The sequence below is a fragment of the Ambystoma mexicanum genome, chromosome 10 (genome assembly GCF_040938575.1).
Source record: "Ambystoma mexicanum isolate Mex_15411 chromosome 10, UKY_AmexF1_1, whole genome shotgun sequence".
In the NCBI taxonomy this organism is placed as follows: domain Eukaryota; kingdom Metazoa; phylum Chordata; class Amphibia; order Caudata; family Ambystomatidae; genus Ambystoma; species Ambystoma mexicanum.
Window position 1 is genome coordinate 117483970 of NC_090932.1, and position 15852 is coordinate 117499821.

The 15852-nt window shown below is 42.3% G+C and overlaps 1 protein-coding gene across 2 annotated transcripts in view; it reads right to left on the reverse strand.

The window, feature by feature from the left end:
• The window catches only part of LOC138491214 (zinc metalloproteinase-disintegrin-like VLAIP-B), a 253879-nt gene that overhangs the window by 116736 nt on the left and 121291 nt on the right, over window positions 1–15852 (reverse strand). For both annotated transcript variants that reach the window (XM_069617601.1, XM_069617600.1), the window contains exons 9-11: window positions 6518–6687; window positions 3879–3963; window positions 82–212 (exon numbers count right to left, since the gene is read on the reverse strand). In XM_069617601.1, coding sequence (XP_069473702.1) covers window positions 82–212; window positions 3879–3963; window positions 6518–6687 — 386 coding nt within the window. The remainder of the gene's footprint in view (window positions 1–81; window positions 213–3878; window positions 3964–6517; window positions 6688–15852) is intronic.

A 15852-nucleotide genomic window follows, 5' to 3' on the forward strand; every position in this document is an offset into this window, starting at 1 on the left:
TATTCACATTCATTATGGCATGTTTTTTTTCCTGTTCAAAACATTTTCCAACCCATTTTTTAAAGTGCTCTGTATTCTAACCTCAATGAAGCTGCCATAATGCAACTTTTATCTGGGCATGTGCAGGTGCCGGTGTCATGAGTCATTCCAAGATTATGTCCCATTTCATGCGCCATCGTGGCTCCCACGGAGATTGAAAGTCTGCTGTGGTCCTGTAATGAGATAGGTACAATAACATGTGAAAAAGCAGTGCGGCATCTCCATGACCAGCACACGCAGACTCAATTGTCCTGGGAGGATAGTTCAACAGCAACGTGTTCGCCTTGGAAGCAAGATGACCCAAAGCAACACAGGTTCGATCCCCCGTTACGCGCTTAGAAACCTCTGGGTATTTAAGCGCGTTATAAATACACAACTAAGACAAAAAAACACAATTCCTGTAACAGCGCCTCGATGCCCACGGGCTGTGTGAGCGCTTTAAAAATGTATTCTACCTGAACACCAACCGTGTGGAACTAAGATCACAAACATGTCCTTTCATTAAGAAAAGTACATTGCACCACTTAGACAAAGCATCCAGTCACAGTTCAAATGATCAGATTTTCACGTTTTGAACGCCCATGGGAGCACTTAAGAAAATGGATGGCGAGTTCCAGAAAACACCTCATGATCCTGTTCTCGTTATGTGGCCCTCCTGCTGTTTGGTCGTCCGTCAGCTTCCATGATCCTAAACCAGCATAGGCAGTGGCAAAGGGCCATGGGAATTTTAGTCCCAAACACACAGATGGCCGCATGCGTGACAGGGAACACCTATCCTAAAATGCAACACCTATTTGGACAATATTTTGCTACAAGGATTTCAAAGCACAACCAAAAATAATACATAAAATAGTAAATGGCTGTTCACTATGTGTTTGGATGGGGAACTAGTCAAACATGGTCTACGCTGAGCGTTTGGAAAGAAACTTAATTATTCGATTTAAAAACAACCTTTTAATGTTACCCTTATTACTCATGATCGAATGCTAAAACCAATCCCATTATGGTGTACACTGTGCATCCTGGCTTTTGAATTGGGGCATATAAAGGAACCGGGGCTCAGGCCAACAACGTTTATCGTATAATTTGTACCCATATTTCTAATCTCTTCCTGTTTTCATGTGGACATATTAAATATTGTAGATTGCATTTCCCCACCACGAAATGTGTATTGAGAGCAGAGGCCTCATTACGGAACCTTTGTATCAATGGAAGTACAATGTTGCCCACTAGGGCAAACATGCGTCTATTGAAAGTAGTAATACTATTGCCTTTGTGCAGTACAGCTAACATTAGCCTGGTGCAAAAAATGCTCTGCAATCGTATGCATTTGACACTAGCACATGTTTAGCCTTAGCGTACAACATGGCTCCAATATCATATTTTTCCTGTTGGAAATATTGCAAAAGAAATGAATAAAATTCAGTTCTGTTCACCATAGAATCTGGGACCCAATCTTCTGTTTAACTGGAGGGTGAATGTCTTACCCAAACCTCCATTACACACTAGCTAGTTTGTCCAGAACATGAATTCTGATTTATGCTTATGCAGGTTTAAGGTATTTTTTTATTTTTATTTTTGCAATTATAGCAGCGCACCAAACCCTCATCCATCAGGGCGCTAGTTACAGTAAGTGCGAAGTGGTTTTCTTAAAAGTGGAAGATCACATATACAGGTTACAACAAGTGGTTCTTAGTAGCATAATCTGGCAAAGCCACGCCTCCTGGTGCGGGGACTACATCAGGGATACAGATACACAAACAACAAAAATAAGGTAAATGCACACATTGGAAAAGCCACGCCTCATAGTTGGGGGATACATCAGGGATACAGATACATGAAAGATGCAATTAAAGTAAATGAACAAACTGCCAAAGCCAGGCATCATGGTGCGGGGGCTACATCAGGTATACAAATACATGACAATATTATATTATGGTATGGCAGGTTAAATCAGTATTAGCAGAAATGATAGGTTACAATAGTAGCGCAGGTCTGCCAGGTCATATAGGGATTTGCAAATGTAGTAGGTTCCATGAACAGCACAGGGTAGTAGGTTCCATGAACAGCACAGGACAAAATCACTAGGTGTATGTAGATTGCACATCCTCGTCTCATAGTTCAAGGACAGCATATGAGAGAAAATGTTCTTTGTGCAGGTGGAGTTTGTGATACGATCATTGGTGGAGGAACTCGCTCGTTTGATGGAGCGCAAGCTGGGAAACATCAGGAGGAGGCATGAAGACAAGATAGTTATAGTCGGAGTGATGGTATGACTGCAGCAGGTATGCTTCCACAGGAGAAGGAATTTACCAGAAGGCACAGGGTCAAGCTGGTGAGGGTTCTATCAGAAATAGACGGAGCACAAATTCTTGCAGATGCATGTAACCTGTCTCGCTTATTACTCCTGGATGAGCAGACATATGGGTGGGAAGGTGGGATCCGGTATGCATAAGGGGGTGGCTGCAGGCAGCCACTGCCGGACAGGTCAGACAGGAGAAGGGCTTGGTGTAGGGTTTTAGTGGGAGCTGGCTTCACCTGATGTTTCCTTCAGGTGGCAGGAAATGTAGTTACAAGCATCCAATCACCAGGATGAGAGGGTAGGCAATTCGAGCTGCAGGCCTGGGAGGCCAAGAACACTGCAACAGCGGCAGTCTTTTTTGAGGTGATTTTGATCTTTCGCCACAAAGGTGAAGTTGGATGGAATGACTTCTGGCCGGGCAGGGGTTACCTTAAGGCAGCATCTGCTGCTACAGTGAGGGTGGGAGCGTGGCCATGGTGCCCCTCCAACTGTTATGAATCCCAGCCTAGACAGGAGAAGGCCTTAGTGTAGGGCCTTAGTGGGGGTTGGCTTCACCTGGCGGCTCCCTTAGGTTGCGGGAAATGAAGTTACAAGCATCCAATCACTGGAATGCAAGTGCCATCAAATCAGGCTGCAGGCATGGGAGGCCAAGGACACTGCTACAAGAAGTCTCAATCAGAGCATTACCTTATGGGAAACGTGTTCTGATGAGGATAGCAAGGAAGTGTTTTCTCACACAATGATAATGGACTATAACTGAAGGTTAGCAGTCACTCCTCTTACTCTGGCTTGGTACATTTCTCTTGAATAATGCATAAGGCATTATGTGTTTATACCTAGACATGAGCTAGAGATGCATCAGAACCAGGCCCATCACAATCCTTATACCAGCATGGGAAAAAATAGCACAAGTTTATTTCTCTAGCTGTACATATTTCAAACAAATAAAACAATAGGAACATTTTAACTAATGTTTCGAACTGGCCCATAACCCTTCCTGACTGGTATTTTTTGGATTTTATATGCAGTCATGTGTTAATCATCTGTTCAAACAAATATTCCTCTCATTTAAAACAAACAAACTTGGGTAAACAGCACAAAGAACCATGTTTGTATCTGAGTAAAGATAGACTGTAAACTAAGTAAAACACACAACCTGTACTATTCTGGCTCTACATTCTCTAGCAAAACAATCAAACCAAAGCCAACCAACCATGCCTGTGTCCCAGCAACTCTTGGTAATCCATTGAACATCAATTATCCCCAATGTCCATTAGAGGAGAAACTCCTTAAGTTTTCACAGTCTTAGACTACATGCCTTATATGCCCCACCAAACCCTGAACATTCTGCAGCACAATCAGACAAGACTTGCACACCTGGCTTTGAGTTGTGACATGAAGTTAAATCTCAACACACTAAACAAAATGATCTTAAATCTAATGTTGGGTTCTTCTGCCTTGATCAATCTGCAGCCACTTCCAGAGATAAGCCTCTAAATCATTTTCACCTTCTTAAACAGCAGAAGAATGCACATACCTGAATAACGCCAGAGGAGTGGTCTGTGCTGCACATGGTACCAACAAATGCCAGGCCAACGGTTGGTCCATCAAAGTCAATATTTCTAGAAAAAGAAACAGGTTTAGATATTGGGGTAGATATTCATAGCAGGTGGAATGCACCAGAAGAGTATGAAAAACGAGGAAGAGTAGAACTGGAAAGTGTGGCAGGAGAGGTAGATGGGAATATGAAAATCAAATAATCGACTGTGGAAGTCAGAATGAGGAACAGTCTCCTAGAATCCTAAGCAGGAACTGAGTCATGAGACACCATATGCCATTGGATGGGCAGCTCTTGAGAGCCACATATAATAAGAGCAGAGTAAGAGATCAGATATTAACCCTGTGCAGCATCTGTAGACGGTGACCAGACAATGAATCACGGATGCAGACCCAGTGCTTTAAGGATGGTCACGTTATGTTAAACTAATAGGACTATACCTTCAACAGGTGGAAGTCTTCAGACCCACCAACAAATGAATAAAGACGTGGTCCACTATTCCTGCCCTAAACTGTATCCCCAGTCTGCAAAACTCTAAATCCATCCGCTCCATGCCCATCCAAGTGTACCCTTAATATGCCATTACTTCAAATTGTATCCATGTTGTTCTCTATAGCTACATCACCTTGCTATGCAGCCTCTGTTGCTTCATGGCTTGGTTTGATGTCTATTAAATCCAACACATTGTTTGAAGGGCACAAACCAAATTGAATGCTGAACTACCTACTTAAATAGAAATGCAGCAAGAAGTCCTAGAACAAGAATAAAACCAGTGCATGGGCCCTTGTTATAGTAGCAATAGCAAACCTCACATGAAATTCCAAGAACTGAAGTTGGATTCCCCCATTTGCGGCATGGTGGAATGCCCTTTTGAGCAAGTTGACACCAAACTACCATAACTTCATCTGCATTCTAAAGTTAATAATCACTCTGGAATGGGGAGGGGGGGTCTGCAACATTTGGCTCTCCATATGTTTTGATCTAATACTTCATCAGCCTTCGCCAAGATGGTCAATGTTGAGGGATCATGGGAGTTGTAGTCGAAAACATCTGGAGAGCCACTGGTGGCAGACCAGCACTGTAGGATATGCTACCGATGATAGCCAGAAGGCTTGTTTATGTTCAGTCATCCTTTCCAGGTTGTTGATATTCCCTGCAAAAAGCACAACACTTGCTATTTACATAGTATTAGGAAGAGACTTACTATGGAGCAGGAGGTATAAGCAGTGTTGCTGGTTCTAAATGTCACTAAATAATGCTTGCCTGATTTAATCACCAACTTATTGGTCTGAAGTTAACTTGCTTGGAAATATGTCAAATTACCTCGAACATTTTCAAATGACCTGCAGACAGTCCATCACCCAAGCTCCTAACAAATGGTGTGTGCTCTACAGCCACCCGATTAAAAAAAGTATTTCTCCCTTTAGCAGCTCTTTCTTATTTTTGGAACAACTGCAATTCGGATTGAAACTCATTCTGCCTTTTTATTCATGTTCTTTTAAATGGGTTTAGGAAAAAACAGAATACAACAAGGTTTACAACTTCACAGAACCTTTGCCTAAAGTAACACCCTTATGCGACAACATATACACCAAATCAGAAGAGATTGCACACAAAAATGCATCACTCTAGATATACGACAGAGGAAGTGTATTGAACGCAAACACAGATCCTTCAGTAGAAGTAGCAAAACCACTACACAGGTTGGGATAGGATTACAAGAAAACATGTACATCTTCATAGCAAATAAGAGAACATCAAGGTGAATAATGTAGTCCAAGCATGAATCGGTTCATGCGTTAGAGAATGCATATTTACATTGTATATGTACATGCGTATTCTCATAAATTTAAAAGGCACATGTTTTATCCATTTACTCAAATGCACTTAAATTATAGATCCCATTATCAATACAAAACTACTTCCTCACTTTCAGCATATACATCTTGATTGAAACAATCAATGCTACATGTAAATCGATATAAAAAATATATAGAACCATCATGAGCCCTATACCAATACTTGGCAAAAACAGCCCAGGAGATTACATTATCAAGCGACAAGGCACAAAACGCAACCAAGGAAACATCCCTTCAAAAACATGACACTTGTGCGCAGTACCAACTCATGTAGAAAGGTTCCCCGTTATTGTCCCATAGGAAACATACATTTCTTGAGAAATCCGTCCTCCGATCGAATTTCCACAATATTTATCAAATAAAACAATGTACTGCAGAGTATCACCACTTCCATCAAAACTATTCAAGATCTCATACCAAATGCACACCGACTTCTAAAATCAAATGCAGCCGATTCCTCAATCTGTGTGAATCAAAAATCAAGCCAAGCTCTCAGGATGATTACAACCAAAAACTATGGATATTGATGTAGAACATCTGAAACTACAGATCCCTTCAAAATGCATCCAACATCAAACAGGATTGGGGCACTAGGGAGCAAAACTGAATCAGTAGATCTCTGAGATACACCGTCTAGAAACTCAACTCCCTCTGAGATCCATGTCCTTCAGGATTACTTGCAAGGTTCTGTAGATCTGACCTGCACGGCAAGGACTTCCTTCTAGCCATCAGGGGAAATCCAAGCACGCCCCTACTTACGTAAGAAACTGTGCATTGTCATTCTTCTTCTTCTTCAGCAAAACTTTACTTCTCCATGATGAGAACTTGTCCAGGTCCTCGCCGGCGGAGGTGTTCACTACGAATAAATCCTCTGTGTCCCATATTTCTATTCCAATCAATGCCACAAACACTTTAATAGATTTGTAAACCTACGGAAACAAGAGAAAACTCGTTCATGAGTCAAACAAAAAAAGATAACATTTTTGGAAAGCCTTCATGGGCACTGGCAAATCTGCACACATGTGAATCAAGCCGGTGTTAAGTAAAATTGACTGTTAAATCTGGCTCAGTTTTGTAGCCTGGCTTTTCCTCCTCCGCCCTGATTCTCGAACGGTTTGCCTCTAAATGCCATGAAAGCCTTCCATCCATAGACAGCTTTGCTTTCACAGATCTCAATCTCCGGCCTCATTCAAAGCATTGTTCCAAACAATGTTCGAGAGGTTTGAAGAGTGCATTTTAACCACTTTATTTCTTTGCCCTCAGTCATGTCCAGTATTAAGTTTTGACTCCATTGTTGTACCACGACAATCAGACAAGAACCACGTTTCTATATTGGGTATGGGGTCATATCACATACTATAAAACTTCAACAGCTCCAAAGGTGCTCTTAGAGTTTACTCCCATGAAGTTATTGGGACAAACTGTGCATTCGTTTTGGCACACATTATACCAGAACTAAATATGTAATTATTGATAAGGGGGAAGATGGCATTCAAAGGGTTCCATGTAATAATGCCCCCGCAAAAATGTCCCCTGGCATCTAAGTCGCAAGTTTTTGTGGAGACATTTTTACATTGTATATATATATATATATATATATATATATATATATATATATATATATTATTTCTTTTTAAATGGGAGCAGGGGACATCCCGCAACCTGTCCCCATGCATAATTTCACCATATGGGATGTCACCAATGGCTTTTCTCAGCAACATGATGTATGGGGACATGATTACCCAATACCATTCAAAGATAGATGCACATCCACTCCTCCTCTTAAGTGTCATGTCACCAGCTTCTCACGTGATGCTGTGTTGATGGGTCCCTTGCCTCAAATGAAAATTAGGAATTACCTCACCAGTTCAACTGAAAAGAGAAGTCACGTCACAAGGCTAGAAGAAAAAAGCAGCAAATCTGCACCAAGCGCACATACAACCCGTGAAGAGCCGGTTCCTGTGCTCGTCTGCCACAGATGTAGCCTGGCAAAAGCACTTCCCAAGTTGCACTAATACCATCAGCATTCCAACAACTCACCCCTTGAATGAACATTTACTAAATGAGGTCGTTTGCAAGGATGGAGAATGTTTCTCCCTCCACCAGCCTTGTAAGCATCCATTCAAACTCAGATGGCCGCAACCTAATCTGTTGGTTTTGCCACTGCTTCACTAAAGTCCACTGGGGATGAAAAAGGAGTATGAAAATAGTTATTGTTGAATGCTTCACGTTTTCATAATCTGGCAGGTAGGGATCAAGTGGCCCTTCAAGTTACAATTTGTGAGTAGGAGTAGCAAGCACATCCAACAGTGTGCCCCAGGTACATCCCAGTACAAAAAGACAAATATTGGGCACAGCTAAAATGGCAATGTTTTCATACAGTATAAGTATGGGCATTATTGGGCACAGCAACATGAGTGTTCTTGCAGTGGCAATACTGACATACACCGCAACAGCCAGCATGAAATTGTCGAGCCAAAGTAGAATATATTGTGGGCAAAAGCATCTGGAATGTGAATTGGAAAATGATACGGTTATCTTTCATCTATTGGATGCTCACGTGTTAATGCAAAACAGATTGGAAATGGTAGGACTCTCCAATTTTCCAGAAAATGTGTGATGTAAAATGCACAATTTAACCCATCAATTAAAAAAAATGAAACTGGGAGGAAGCAATATTTTGCAGAACATCTCACCAGAGCTTTATTTAAGGAGCACTCACACTTTGCTTCAATTCTTTTTTTTAAAAAAAGTCTGAATAATGCTTTAATCTGGAGATATTTAAACTTTAAATAATAAAATCAGCCGAAGACTGACTGCACGCACAATGGCCAAAATAGCACAGATGAGTTTTTCCTGCATATGGCTTGCCTGTGTAAAACATTCAACATGTTTTATGAACATTTAAGCTCTAAGGGTGACTAATTCACAAATCAACTTCTAGGAGAAGGAAAGGATGTACATGGTGTACGGAAGGCATGGTATCAAACACTGAAAACGGACACATGTGATCACAGTTCAAGGGTGTTTATTGAACTTCAAATGGGTTGGTTGAATGCCTATCTAAAGCGAAGGATGGGAGCCAGCTACGACCATCAAATAATAATACAATCATAGTAAAGTCTCTGTCAAATAAAAAGGCCTGTTCTAATAAACCCATTGCTAATTCATTCAAAAGTGCGCGGGACAATGATGAACCAGTGTCAAGACGGTGGAGCAGTTGGCTTCCCTTCCCATTGTTTTCAGAACGGGGCAAGGCAGCAGGTTCATGCTTGGCACAGACTCTAGCTTCTTGGCCACAAGGATACAATTCAAAGCACAGACATTGAGGCCTTCTGCCAAAGCCTCTTTCCAATAACAGTCTCTTACCGCAGAGGGTCTGAAGTAATAAACAAAGTCTCAAAGTTCCATTCCTATCAGGATTTTCTAATGGACATATTCTCGCTTTCAATGTTCATCATGGGTCTCCCTCTTCAGACAGAGACCCTCTTGTTATCCCAATATTAACATTGGTCTCCCTCATTCGAGTTCTGATCCCATTAATATGGCTCTCCCTTGTTCGGGCTCAGATCCTCTTCATATCAAAATCAAAGACTTCCAAACATGCGATGGGTTTTGCTTAAAACATCGCAGCAGCACTTCAATTAACTTCAGACAATTATTCTCATCAATCTACTTTTGTTTCTCTTGGCGAGATACCTAACAGAGATTTAGGATTGGGCACATCAATGGTGCCGAACCACTCTGAACTATACAATACCGTTTCCAAACATTAATCAGCAGTTTAGCTGTACTCGCGTCTTTCATCGCACTCTTATCAATGTTCATTCCAGAGCTCATTGTACAAAGTTACCGCTTGCAACTTTGAGCTCAACACAGACCGGTCTTGCATCAGTCTCTCCAATTATCACACGTTCCCCCAGTTGCGCTTATGGAACAGGTGGAGAATGCGGCTCCATTGACAAGCACGGCACATTCTTTTCCTAACGTGCTTACAGGTCTAGTCATTTTTTCCAACATGGCCATCACCAGGCTACATTTATTCACGATGCACCCGGTGGTAGGTGCGTTGCAGCCAGCTGCTTTTGTCTATTGGGAAGGCACTAGTTTTCCTTGTTCACTAAACACAGCCTTTTTGTTTTCCTTCTTACCTGGCTTTGCTCTTCTGTCTTCCTTGTCGGCGCTGTTCATTCACATCTCTGGTGGCTCTCTCTGGCTCTCTGCAGCTCCGCCGCTTGTCGGTGGATGTTCTACCTGCCTATTGCTGCTCTCCTTCGTTCTTCCATGTGCTGGCTTTCTTGGGCATTCGTCTCAGGCTGTCAGTTCCTGGCGCTTCTCTTTTAGCATAGCACTCCCATCTTTGTTATGCCTTTCCCCTTCTGCTTTTTTCCGCCTTCCAACAGCCTGGCCTCCCGTTACACCACAAGGATGTTCATTCACCCTTCTTCTCCCAAGAGACTTTCCTATCAGTCTACGATGGGACTATGCTGTTAACTAATCCGCAATCTCTACTTCACAGTTACCTTCCTTTCTTCAATACTTCCTCTCTCCCGAAATTGGACACCTTCACTTGCATCTGGATATTAGTGTGGAAATTCATCACATCAATAACGTCATATCATCACGACGACAGTGAGGGTTTTTTCTGCAACAGTAGGCTTTTTCCCCTTTCCGGATCTCTCGGAGAAGAGACCACTAGCCCGCCAATCCCAGTAGCAGGCATAGTGGATTCCATCCGAGGGAGACCTTACCTCTACTAGAAGACTAGACCACAATGGAGGAAGAGGAAAAGAGAAGCAGACCAGCTCTAGTGGGATAGGTGAGGACGAAGAGGTGTTGTCAGAGGTGAGTGACGAACCCTGCGCATTTGACAGTTGCAATGCCCATGAACTACCATGGCCACAGCCGAACAGGTGCAAGAATTAGTGGCCGCTGTACAAGGACTCACTCAAGAGGTACAAAACCTGAAACGCGAAAACAGAAAACAGTACTGAGGCGGCTCATCATTGCCCGGGATCTGCACCCGGCTGAGCTACCCCCTATGGCTTTAGCCTCTGGGACATTTGATGGTTCCCTACAGAAATTAAAAGAATTTGTGGAATCATGCATTGTGCACTTCACCTTCCAAGCCCAAACCTTGGCCTCAAAACATGCTCGGGTAGGATACATGATCTCGAATATGGTTGGGAACGCCATAGCATGGGCCACTCCATTCTGAAAAAAAAAAATCTTTGAATGACAAAGCTATCCTTAAAGATGCTCAGCATTCTGAGAGGACTGTACGGTAACGAGTGGTGGCTGGTGAATTAGTTGGCGGGGCATAACATTTCGCATGAATATGAGGGAGCGACCAAGTGCAGTGAGGTAGCCCAAACCAAGCCAGGACTTCTAGGGGTTGCAATCAGTTATGAAGGAGAATGTGAACTAAACCAATAGGTTGCAAGTCACCAAAGTGAACAGGAACATTTTAATAATATATTGTATTTAATAATACATTTTCCCACACTACATGCTGGTATTCTGCCAGTGGGGAAAAACAGGTTTATGGTGAATACAGGACGAAGCTGGCTGCACCACTATATTCAGTATGCCCACATAATATAATTTATGATTGCTATGCCTAGAATGCCAGTAGTACCACAAAGAAAATATGACCATGATGACTCTGAAAATATGTCACTATCCTCATACAAGAATATACCCAGTTGGCTTTGTCCAAAATACCAGTAAATTATACCATGGGCCTCATTACGACCATGCCGGTCCGGTAACTATGGTACCGGTAAGCCTACCGGCACCATTGTTACTGGACTGGAATAATACAACTCTGCGGGCGGGTGCCGTCCCACCCGCCAGGGTCAGACCTGGCGGGCAGAACGGAACCCGCTGAGTTTCACGGAAGCACTGGCACCGTTATTAATGGTGCCGGTGCTTCCGTGGTCCCCATTCCCATTGAGTTCAATGGGACTCAAATGGGACTGGGGATTAACATTTACCTGTGACTGACTTCCCGGAACGCCGGGGGTCGTAATCCCCTGGTACTTCCAGCAAATGAGGCGCCAGTAAATATTGCAAGTCCGGCAGCAACCCGCCGGTAGCCCTAGCAGGGTTCCCGCCGGACTTGTAATGAGGTCCCATGTCACTGTAAGAAAACAGGACCATACTGACTGCACCAATGTAGGCCAGCTTCCATTGCCCACGCAATAACTCATGTTGGCTCAGCCCATAATACTAGTAAACAGGTTAGGTCCACTATGGGAAAATATGCCCATACTAATTTGCATAAAGTATGCCATTATACAAACATACCATCCATGCAGACACGAACATACTACTAGATTCACCATTCACTTACCAACACACCCTTGCATAAATAATATACAATCGACGACACGCAAGCCCTCAAACATTTAAACTCTTAGCTTGGCTCCGATGTCTCCAGGGTCCTCACACCAGGGGGGAAGGAGCCTGCCTGTTCACCCTTCCCACTCCCCGCCAGTCATGGGCGAGGGTGGGGTCAGCATTCGGACCTGGTCCCCATGCTGAGATAGGAAGGGAGAGGGAGGTGTGAAGAGCCATTTCCTCACTAGGACAGATTTTCGAGGGCCCACTTGGAAAAAAGCAAGGCATGACGTCTTGTAACTCTCCCTATTGACCTTCACAGGCTATGCATGACAGGGCATGGGCAGTTCATGCCATCAGCACTGAACGTGTACAGTCCTGTGACTGGCAGTAGGAACATCACACCAATATGTGTATTTGCAGAGAATGTATGTATGTTTAGATGCTTTGCAAACACTCGGTTAACATGTACATGAGTTGTTTGTATTAAGCAAGATACTTTTTTCGGACCACAAAATTGTAGGACCCCGAAAAAGAGCCACGTTTGACCCCTTTAGTTGCAGAGTGAACATCTATGATGGTCAATTCAGACACATATGTTCATTCCCAATACAACAAAACAGAGTTGTGTAATAAGCAGCAGTGGACTAGCCTAGAGATTTCCCAGTAGGCCTCTGCATCCTGGGCCTCGTGTGATAACCTATTTTTTTTCCCCACATTTTCTCATAGGAAAATGTTTGTGCTTGCTGAAAATGTCTTATATGTGGCCACTTTAAAAGTGATTTTCAGGGCCTTGTTTGGTTCCCAGCTCACTGCTGGTAATATGGACATGTGCCGCTGAAGTACACAAAAGTCTTCAGCTATTTAAGGCCAATACATATAACAACTAATGTATGCAGTAAGTTGGCAACCAAAAATACCTTGAGCATTTGTCTGCAAATGGGAACAAGGCCTGTATAGAAATCCATGTTTCGGTAAATGCAAGCTCTTAGATCCACTGTGGGCCATGTCTTTACACATGTGTAGCAGGTCTCTTTCAACTTGAATGCTTACAGACCAGAGGAATGCAATCCCAAAAGAAGACTACCTAACACACAAAACTGGTTTAATAGTAAAATCCAATTGAAAATGAAGTAAGAAAGCATTTTTTTTTTAACAGGTTCAGAATATTAAACATGAATATTTTTGTACATGTATCAAGATGCAAAGGAAAAAGAAAGGCTTGGAGGAGAAAACGAGTGGGGAATCGGGCAATAACTTCACTGAGGAAGTATATATATATATATATATATATATATATATATATATATATAAGTGCATGGATGTCTCCAAACAAGGCTTCCCCTTGGAAATCGGTGATCGAGCAGGGAGGAGGTCACACGCATCCATGCCGTCATACTCCATTCCATACAGGAGATGCCTGTCCAGTCCTGGTTTACATTGTAAATCCTTTTAAATGTTAACACTGCCACTGTGAAGTTTTGCCATATTTGCTACCGGGAGGTTTTGTCACATTTTATTTTTTTTCTACTGTGAGGCTTCAAAACAGTGGGCCTCATTTACAATAATGTTTTACAATGGCACAATCCCGTATTGAATCTGGCTACTGTGCATGTTTGCACCATTTTAGGGTCTTCTGCCTTTGAATTTTGCAACTATGATGTTTATCATTTTAAGTTCTGCTACTTTTGGATTCTGCCACTTTGAATTTTGCTACTATGAGGTTTCACCACATTTGAATGTTGCTCCTATGAGCTTTGCACCATTTTGGATTCGGCTGCCTTTGTATTTTCCCACTGTGAAGGCTGCCACTGAGGTTTCGCCACATTTGAGTTTTGCTACTGAGGTTTCACCACTATGACATTGTCCATTATACTACATTTGTACTGCAATATCGAGATGGTACAGAAAAGAGGACCTGCACTAGTGGCTTCTTTGTCCTAGCTGTACATTGTACATTCAATTTGCTTGTTGACCATTGATGCATGTGTTCTGCATGCAAAGTATAGCAGAGCCCTCAACTGTAGACAGCTGCCCCAGGGATTGATAGACTAATTTGCAATATGCTTGCCCCCTCTCACACCGCAACCCAGAGAATACAGCAGAGTTCCACAAAAAATGTGGTCCGGCTGTCATATAGCCACTGACATAGCAGTCTTCCTTATGGCTTTGCAATATGTGCTGCATGATTTTAAAATGGCTCATCCTAGTCATCTTTGCTTATCACAGAATGTCAATTACTGTTTGCTCTTTTTATTTACATGTTTGTGCAGACTATGGTTTCCAATGGGCATTCATCCACTGCAGCACTTCAAGGCCATAACAATGGCAGTAGGCGCTTTACAAATATCAAATAAAATAGCATAAGTAAAAGGGTGGATTTAGAAAAACAAATCTGAAGATAAATACCCATTTTAAAGAGAAGTATTATCTATTGCTACAACATGGAGAGCGTTCTTGCATGGCGTGCGTTAAATGTACAGGTCTATGCACATCCATTTACATTTTTATCTTTATCCAGTCAGCATCTAGACTTGGTACTGACACACTACATGGGGCACAAATGAATTAAGGCAGAAATGTTCTAGCAACTGGAAAATAACATGAAAAGTGTGGTGTTGTATCAACGGGGCAAGCATCGCCCTGCTGTACAAACAATTACCCTTGCAACATTGCAATGTTTCTTTAATCTGGCCTTGAACATCAGTGCCGAATTAAAAAAGTCATTGAGGTGAACATTTTTGCCATGTAGGAAGAACATGCAGTCTATACTATAACACAAAAGATTCTGGGGAAAAAAACTGAATACTCATCAAGCGTGCCCCTGATAAAATGCATCATTGCAGCAATGCCTAGCTTTTCGGCAGAAGCAGAGCAAACTTGAGTCGGGAAGTGGGGGAGGAAATTATCTGAAATGCTGCAGGTGGTTTGTGGGCTATCAAATGAGTTTCCCTGCTCTGGGTGGTCATGGGACTTCTGACTCACAATATATGAAAGATGAACAGTATGGAGAACTTCCTTTTTCAGTCAATCCTGGGCAAACGGAGGATTGAAAATACAAATATTGAATGATTTGCTTTAAAATTATAATGGCTCATCTGAATTGATTAATTTAGCTCTGCTTCTACTATGGTATCAACAGATGGTAGAATAAACAGATTTCAGTTGAAACACAAATAAGCATATATATATATATATATATATATATATATATATAATGCTTAGGTATGTTTCTGTATAAGCTGATGCAATGTATCAGTGTTAGGTTGCCCTCTGCTGTCCAAATGGCAAAGTGCACCCACTTCATCAACAACAACCATTTCAACAAACAGAATGAACACAGTTCTATGCGGTCACCTTCAACTTCCACTATCGCAAACATTTGGAAGTTACTTCTTTCCGCCCCCCGCAATTATCTTCACAGAGGGCACACAGTTTCCAGTGTCAATGAACAGTTGATTTCCCACTCAACATTTCCGTCTCTAAAGAGCGAAACGCTGTAGGATGAGTGCCACCTTACAAGATAAAATTGACAGTAGGTGCTGCAATTATGCTACTACGCAATCTTACACCATCACAGGGACTCTGCAATGGGACATGGTTGACAATTACGCATCTTGCAGCACCTAGACGCCCTATAGGCCTTAGTTTCATGCTTTATACATTTTATAATAATAAAATACAAAGACACATCATGGAGGCCCATGTGATCGATGGAACTTAGATACTGTTCTTATACCGTGTATACCTCT